Source organism: Acanthamoeba castellanii, assembly GCF_000313135.1.
Source record: "Acanthamoeba castellanii str. Neff unplaced genomic scaffold scf7180000084663, whole genome shotgun sequence".
NCBI classification, from domain to species: domain Eukaryota; phylum Discosea; order Longamoebia; family Acanthamoebidae; genus Acanthamoeba; species Acanthamoeba castellanii.
The window spans coordinates 140,827-148,662 of NW_004457710.1; the positions used below are offsets into that span (position 1 = coordinate 140,827).

Sequence of the window (7,836 nt, forward strand, 5' to 3'; positions counted from 1 at the left end):
AATAATTGGTGACTGTCGACAGGTAATTTCAGTTTTAACTGCGTTTTTTAATTGTGCATAAAGTGAATTTATTTTTGTAGATCAAATCACATTGATTGGGGGCAGGACGTTGGAAGGGAGATGGATTTGCAGAAGCGGTTGATATCGAAGCAATGGCAGGACCGCATCAAGGCCTACGAAGATCTGGGCGACCTCCTGGTGCGGGACGTCGGGGGCGACGCGGTGGCCCGCTACGCGCCCTTTCTCAAGCGCATGGTGGCCGACACCGCCAACCCGCGCGCCCAGGAGGCCGCACTCTCCACCCTCGTCTCCTTCCTCCAGCACCTCGCCACCCTACGTGACCCATCGCGGTATGTACTACTCCCTCCCTCTTTTTCCTCTACTTCTGCTTTTTCCATTTTTTTTTACAAACAATAGTGGCTCTACGCGACCACAGAGCGTGTCCTGCCGAGCTGAGGAACCAGGTGGGCGAGACCTCGCTCGCGCTGGTGGACAAATGCCTCGCCGGACGATCGACGACCAAGGAGAAGGCCATCCAAGCGCTCCTCCTCTTCATGCAGATCGGAGCTGTCGAACCCGTCCTGGTGTGCTCGCCCACTCCACCCGGCCTGCTGTGTGGCATTCACTTACCAAATATATATGTGTTGTGTGTGTTGTGTGCGTCGTGCATAGAACCAACTGCTCAAGGGCTGCCAAAACAAGGTGGCCAAGGTGGCAGCCAGCTGCCTTTTCTGCTTGAAGGAAGCCATCAGGTGCAGCGCTCGCACGCGCATTGACAGAATGCAACAGTAGCTGCTTGGTTGGTTGATTGGTTGGTGCTGACTACCGAGGTCATCGATTCCAGGCTGTTCGGCGCGCCCAGCCCCATAGCGCCGGAGCCCGTGCTGCCCATATTGAAGGCCAGCTTTGATCACAGCGTGCAGGAGGTGCGCACCGAGGCCCTGCAGCTCACCGTCGAGTTCCATTCTTGGCTCGGCTCCTCCTTCGACGCCTCCATTCAAGGTATTGCACACGGCACACGACACACGACATAAGACGCACATGACACACGGCACGACACGCAACACGCGACTCAAGTGGTACGTGTGTCCCACGTGTCAGACATGCAGCTGCGACCGGCGCAAATCAAGGAGCTGGAGGCGGCCTATGAGGCCAAGGCGACCAAAGACCCCACTCCGCCCACACCTGAGCGGAAGGTCCTGCACTGCTCCGGCGGAAAAATCACCACCCGTACCACCCCACAACCCCTCTCTACACGACGAGTTGCGCGTGTGTCGTGTTTGCGTGTGTGTCTGTGTGCGATGGCACTTGACCGGGTGTACCGCACAGGAACGCCAGGGGACAGCCAGAAGAGGTTGTCATCGAGTCGCGACGAAGATGAGCTGTCTCGAGAGTTGGAGGCTGCGGCAAGTGAGGGTTCGTTCTCCCTGGATGCCGTGGACGAGTCCAGCAGCAGCTTCGACAACGGAGTGCCCGTCGAGATACTGGTCCCTGGCCAACCCAGGTACGACACGCACACGCACACGCACACGCACACGCACACGCACACGCACACGCACACGCACACGCACACGCACACGCACACGCACACGCACACAAAACCCCTCAACCTCCGGTGCACACGCAGGGAGGAAGAGGCGCGCGTTGGTAAGCTACCGAAGCGGGAGTGGAAGGAGACGTCGAATCTCCCGCCCATCAGTCTGCTGTCCATGCTCACGACCGAGTGGTATCGTGAGATGGTACGAACACCAACATCGCCGCGACACGTGTATCGTGCCACGTACCAGCTGACGGGCAATACTCGAATCAGACCACGGGCGTATGGCAGAAGCGGAAGGAGCAGCTGGACAACCTCGTTTCGTGGTGCGGCACCCCGCCGCAGCGCCTGCAGACTGGCGACTACACCAAGCTCATCAAGACGCTACGTGAGGTGCGAACTCAAACTCCAAACCATGTACGAAGCCAGCGAGCGCTCACTCACACTCGCACACCCCGCATACACGACCAACGACACGACCAACGACACGACCAACGACACGACCAACGACACGACACGACACGACACGACACGACACGACACGACACGACACGACACGACCCGACCCGACCCGACCCGACCCGACCCGACCCGACCCGACCCGACACAGATGCTGGGCGACAGCACGACTACGACGGTCGTGGCCGCCAGCGCGATCAAGGCCATCGGGGCGCTGGCCAAGGGCCTCGGGCGCGACTTCCTCCCGTACGGCAAGAAGCTGGTGCCCATCCTCCTGGACGACTTCAAGACCAAGAAGTCCCTCGTCGGCGCCGTCATCCACGACGTGCTCGACGACATGCACAACTCCTGCTTCTCCATCTCTGGCACGTTGCAGCTTTCCTTCTTTTATTTACTTATTGTTATATTATTAGTATTATTATTTAGATAGATATGATATTTGTTGATTTTATCCATCTAAATTCTTTTATTGTTCTTCTTTTATGAACTTATTTCCATTTTATGGCTAATTACTTGACCGTGCAGATATCACCAATGAAGTGGGCGAGGGATTGACACACAAGGTGCCCCGCGTGCGCAGCGAGTGCCTCAAGTGGCTCAAGCGCTGCGTGGCCAACACTCAGGGCGCGACCGTGACCAACCTGGGTCCGCTGTCGGAGCTCCTCCTCAAAGTACGAACACGAACCTCTTCGTTCTTTCGCTTTCGCTCTTTCTTCTTTTTCTCTCTTTGTGCAATCGTCGCACCCCCTAACCACCTGCTCGACAGTGCGTCGACGACAGCCAGGCGGAGGTGCGGGACGGCGCATATGCGGTCATCAGCCTCCTCCACAAATTCCACGGCGACGCCCTTACCCAGGAGCTCTCTGAGGGCGACCTAGACCGCGCGCGGTACGCCACTCATTTCTATTGCTTAATTCCACTCCGATCCGCTGAACTGTCGTGTGTGTGTGGTGTGTGTCGTGCGTGCAGATTGAGTAAGCTGAAGGAACTGACCCGAAGCGGCAGTGGCGTGCTGGGTGCGTCACCGTCGAGCGGCGGCGGCAAGAACGGCGGCTCGGCGGCGCCGTCGCCATCGGCCTCACGCACCCCGTCTCGCCCGCGCTCGATCTCACGCAACGGCGGCGGGGACCGACGGGACAGCAGCAGCGGTGCCGAGGCATCGCCCTTCTCGACCCCCAACAGAGCCCCGACCGCGGCGCCGGCCACACGAGTGCGGCCCACGTCGCTCAACCTGAGCTCGGCCTCCTCACCTTCGCCGGCTGCCGCGACTTCACCCGCATCGCCGGCCTCGACGACCACGTCATCGGCCTCGACCACGCCGTCATCAGCATCGGCGGGCTCGACAGCCGGCAGCACGACCACGAAGCCCTCGGCGCAGAGCAGTCGCGTCGCGTCGGCGTCGGCCTTGAACGCGAGCCGGGACGACGAAAGCGAGCTGCTGACGTCATACACGCCCAAGGCCTCGTCGTCTACAGACTCCCCAGTGAGCCAAGGTGCGCGCCCGCCACCTTAACCTTGACCTTCCCCTTAACCTACCGCCACCTTAACCGTAGAACCAACCGCCATCTTAAATGTTGGGTACCAGCGAGGGAGAGCCTGAGCGCGCTGCGGGTGGGGCTCGCGCGGCAGCTGGAAGCGGTGGAGCAGCGGCTCGAGGAGGCCGAGGCCAGGAGCGCGGAGGACCACCATTTTGCGGCGGACATGCACGCCTGGAACCTCCAGCTCCTCGCCCAGCAGAAGGCCGACCAGCAGAGGATCCGAGAACTCGAAGAGATGTGCAAGGTGCGTGTTCGGTGTGTGCGGTGGTGTGCGGCGTGGAGACGTGGGCCGCGGCTGACTGGGTGTGGGCAGGCGCTGATGGAGGAGAAGGAGGAGCGAGGAGGCAATGGCAACGACAGTGGCGATAATTACCTGCCGCGCCAAGAGGAGCTCCAGACGATGACGCGGGACCAACTCAACGAAGTCGAGAGGCGACAGGAAGAATACCTCCTCACCATCCGCAAGATCAAGGTCCACCTCTTCCCCCACACCAGAGCATTGATGAAGTTAGCCATCTTGTCTGACACGTCTTCTCTCATATCTGCTCTTATTTGTTTGTTATCTGTTATTTGTTATTTCCCACAGATCAGCCTCATTCGGTGAACTGGGTGGATCTTTACATATGACGGACTCGGTCTGATTCTTGATTTTAACTTGGAAGAGCCATTCACTCCTGTTACCACACCTGCACCCGTTTGTTGCTGCTGTCGACCACGATGATGTGGCCCGTCGCTGCGTCGACCGCCACGCCCGTAGGACGGTTGAACTGGGCGGGACCGCCACCCTGGGAGCCGAAGGTGCGAAGGAAGGACCCGTCGGCGCGCCACACGTGCACCCGATGGTTGCCCCAATCGGCCACGATGACGTTACCCGCCGTGTCGACCGCCACACCCTCGGGGCTATTGAACTGGCCCTGGCCACCACCCCCGGGAGCCGAAGGTGCGGACGAAGGACCCATCGGCGTGCCACACGTGCACCCGATGGTTGCCCGAGTCGGCCACGATGATGTTGCCCGTGGCCGCGTCGACCGCCACGCCCGCGGGCTCTTGGAACTGACCGGGGCCGCCACCCTGAGAGCCGAAGGTGCGAAGGAAGGACCCGTCGTTGGCGCGCCACACCTGCACCCGATGGTTTTCGCTGTCGGCCACGAAGACGTGGCCCTCCTTGTCGACCGCCACGCCGCGTGGGCGTTGGAACTGGCCGGGGCCGGAACCGCCGGAGCCGAAAGTGCGGACGAAGGACCCGTCATCAACGCGCCACACGTGCACCCGGTGGTTGTCGCAGTCAGCCACGACGATGTGGCCCGTGGCGTGATCCACCGCCACGCCCCACGAGATCCCTGACTGGGCACCCGAACCCGGGATGACCAAAGCGCGGACGCACGACCCGTCGTCGGCGCGGCACACTTGCAGGCGGCGGTAGTCAGCCACGACGATGTGGCCCGCCGCGTCGACCGCCACGGCCCATGGCCAGCCGAACTGGTCAACCGAACCGAGAGTACGCTGGGCCGCTGTCATGACAGTGTAGTCGCGCACAACACCACCAGCAGCAGCCGTGCGCCGCTCCAGGCGACCCGACGAGCCCACCGCCTCGGCCCACGTGTCTTCGCTTGTGAATGCGATGCTGCTGCTGCCCGCCTGCATTCCTCTCGCCGCCGCCGCCGCAGTCCTCGCCGCCTGACAGGCTGCTGCCGAATCGCCCCAAGTGGCCGACCGACCGAGCCCACCGCGCTGCAGCAGCTGCTGCTGCTGGAGGGCCTTCCCGGCTGCAGCCAGTCGCGTCTGGGCCTCCGCCAGCTGGGCCTGCCGCTTGGCCGCCGCCTCCGCCGTAGTGCGCTCCCACTCGTCCACCTCGGCGCCGAGCACTCTCTCGCGCTGGGCCACGGCCTCGCGCACCCGGTCAAAGTGCTGCTTGATGGCCGCCCTGGCCTCGCGCGCGCTCGCCTGTTCGGCGGCCTCGCGCGCCGCCTGGCGCTCCACGGCGGCCTCGACCTCGCCCATGGCAGCCTCGACCTGCGCCAGCTCGACCCGCGTGGCCTCGCGCACTCGCTGCTCGGCCTCCTCGATGGTGATGGCGTCGTGGCCCTTGTGCGGCCCCGCCACGAGGCACACCACGCACACGGCCACACCGTCGCGCTCGCACCACATCTCCACCTTCTTGCCCCGGTGGTGCTCGCACGCGGCGCGCGGCTCGGGCGCGTCGGCCGACGCCACACGCACGTGGCTCCGCAGCGCAGGGAACCCGTGGAGCTGCGCGTCGCACGACACGCACAGGTGGGCGCCGCCGCACTGCTCGCAGAACTTCTCCGCCGCCGCTTGACTGCAGTTGGCGCACTTGAGCGCCGCGGCGGCGGCGGAGGTCTCTACAGTCGGCCGCGGCTGCCTCATGGCCGAGGAGGAGGAGGAGGAGGAGGAGGAGAGGAGGTCGATGAGGTCAAAGTTGCGTGGCAGGCCCTTCACGCCCGCCGCCGGCGCCGCGGCCTCGCCGTCGACCAGACGAACACACGTCACCGTGCGGCACTTGGGGCACCGCAGAGGGCGCGTGGCCTCCTCCAGTTCGGCTTCGGAGTTGGAGTTGGAGTTGGAGTTGGAGTTGGTGGAGGGGGTGGTGGCGTCGAGGAGGCGGGTGAGGCACGAGGTGCAGAAGGAGTGGCCGCACTTGAGCAGCCGCGGCACGTGGTCGGCCTCGCTCGCGCTGAAGGCGACCAAACAGACAGAACATGTGCCCACGTCGTCCTTGTCCTCTTCAGCAGCGGAGGCGGTAAGCGTCGGGTGGTGGTTCATCTCCTCCTCTCCTCTCTTCTTTCTTTTCTTTTCTTTCTTTCTTTCACAAATGGGGCAAGCTGGCTGTTTTTTATTTCCGCTGTGAACGTACCACACATGGCCGCGACACCCACCACAACGGGTCCTCGAGTGCTGGATGCATCGGCGGGTGGGACACAACCGACGCCTTCTCAGGGCTCGTCGACGAAGGCAGAGGCGCCAATGGAGGTGTTTGTGCGCACGCTGACGGGCAAGGCCTTCGTGATCATGGTCCGGCCCGGCGACACGGTGGAGAGCGTGAAGCGGGTGGTGGAGACCGTCGAGGGCATACCATGGGACCAGCAGGTGCTGGTCTGCGCCCGCTGCCGACTCGAAGACCACCGCACCCTCGCCCAGCACGGCGTCCAACAGCACGCCACCCTCCACCTCATGCTGCGGCCCAGGGGCGACTGAGGCCTCAAATGTGGAGACCACTTCTTGTTTGCATAAATTTGTTTGTAAATCATTAATTTTGTGCACTGCCTTGTTTGTTGCTTGTCCCGCGGAGGAAGGTCCCGCCACCACCATCGAGGCGGCCGAGCAGCGGGCCGCTGCACAGGTCGAGCTGGCCATGGGCGAGGTCAAGGCCGTGATGGAGCGCCAGGCGGCGTGCGAGGCCAGCGAACAGAAGAGCGCATTTGAGGGGTGGGTGGCCATCAAGCAGACCAGGTGCATGAGGCCGTGGCCCAGCGGGAGAGGGTGCCTGGCGCCAAGGTCGGCTTGTGGGAGCACACAAGAGCCAATGTGGTGGCCAAGCAGTGCCTGGGCCAGGCTGGGTGAGACTCTGAAGCTGCTGGAGGCTATTCAGCAGCCCATCCTTCAGCGTGCCGATGGCGTCGTGGCCCTTGTGCGGCACACCACGTACACGGCCACACCGTCGCGCTCGTACCACATCTCCACCTTCTTGGCCCGGTGGTGCTCGTGAGAGCCTGACACCAAATATTTGATATTTATATATATAATACTGAAGGTTGTAATCAGTGGAAATACAGGACTCTCTGTTTAGATGCGCTCCTTGCCCTTGCCGACGGTGGTGTCGTGGCTCTGGAGGCTCTTCTTGATGCCCTCCCGGAACCGTTCCAGCTTGCCGATGGCGCGCTCGCGCTCCTCATCGCTCTTGAACACGCTCCGCACCTCCTTGAGCACCACGTCGGGCTGCTCCTGCGGCCGCCGCGCCTCGAAGTCGGCCTTGGTCATGACCTTGCCAACCTTCAACCAGTTGTCCTGCACGTACTGCGATCCTGTGTGTCGTGTGTTCGTGTGCGTCGTGTCAGAGGAATGTGAATGCTCACATTCCACACAGGCCACCGGGTGCGGCATACCAGGAGCGACGCCGCTGGCCGGTCGCACGAACTCGCTGAGGAGGTGGTCGCGCGCGGTCCTCCTCTCGGCCCTCATGCGCTCCCGGCGCAGGCCCTTCAGCTCGGCGCTCGGCGTGCTGGTCACGCCGCACTTGCGAAGCCATTGGTTGACGATGTCGAGCGACACCGACGTGACGAT

At 62.7% G+C, this 7,836-nt stretch overlaps 4 protein-coding genes across 4 annotated transcripts in view; 2 read left to right on the forward strand and 2 right to left on the reverse strand.

Moving 5' to 3' along the window:
* Positions 1-120: 120 nt before the first annotated feature.
* On the forward strand, positions 121-4,138 carry ACA1_110510 (HEAT repeat domain containing protein; the record flags this gene model as incomplete). The annotated part of the gene is made up of 15 exons (XM_004357136.1): positions 121-350; positions 437-584; positions 673-752; positions 845-1,002; positions 1,102-1,230; positions 1,330-1,504; positions 1,628-1,739; positions 1,811-1,930; positions 2,148-2,365; positions 2,577-2,667; positions 2,763-2,884; positions 2,966-3,012; positions 3,042-3,479; positions 3,582-3,778; positions 3,848-4,138. The coding sequence occupies 15 exons, from the start codon at positions 121-123 to the stop codon at positions 4,136-4,138; spliced, it is 2,556 nt and encodes an 851-aa protein (XP_004357192.1).
* Positions 4,139-4,211: 73 nt separating this feature from the next.
* On the reverse strand, positions 4,212-6,318 carry ACA1_110520 (Bbox zinc finger domain containing protein; the record flags this gene model as incomplete). The annotated part of the gene is made up of 2 exons (XM_004357137.1): positions 4,212-4,448; positions 4,483-6,318. 2 exons carry the CDS (start codon positions 6,316-6,318, stop codon positions 4,212-4,214), a joined length of 2,073 nt encoding a protein of 690 aa, XP_004357193.1.
* Positions 6,319-6,519: 201 nt separating this feature from the next.
* Positions 6,520-6,750, forward strand: ACA1_110530 (polyubiqutin; the record flags this gene model as incomplete). The annotated part of the gene is made up of 1 exon (XM_004357138.1): positions 6,520-6,750. The coding sequence occupies one exon, from the start codon at positions 6,520-6,522 to the stop codon at positions 6,748-6,750; it is 231 nt and encodes a 76-aa protein (XP_004357194.1).
* Positions 6,751-7,338: 588 nt separating this feature from the next.
* The window catches only part of ACA1_110540 (uncharacterized protein), a gene marked incomplete at both ends in the record, with an annotated part of 3,164 nt that continues 2,666 nt past the window's right edge, over positions 7,339-7,836 (reverse strand). The window contains 2 exons of the mRNA XM_004357139.1: positions 7,339-7,577; positions 7,659-7,788. Of these exons, the coding sequence (XP_004357195.1) occupies positions 7,339-7,577; positions 7,659-7,788 (369 nt within the window). The remainder of the gene's footprint in view (positions 7,578-7,658; positions 7,789-7,836) is intronic.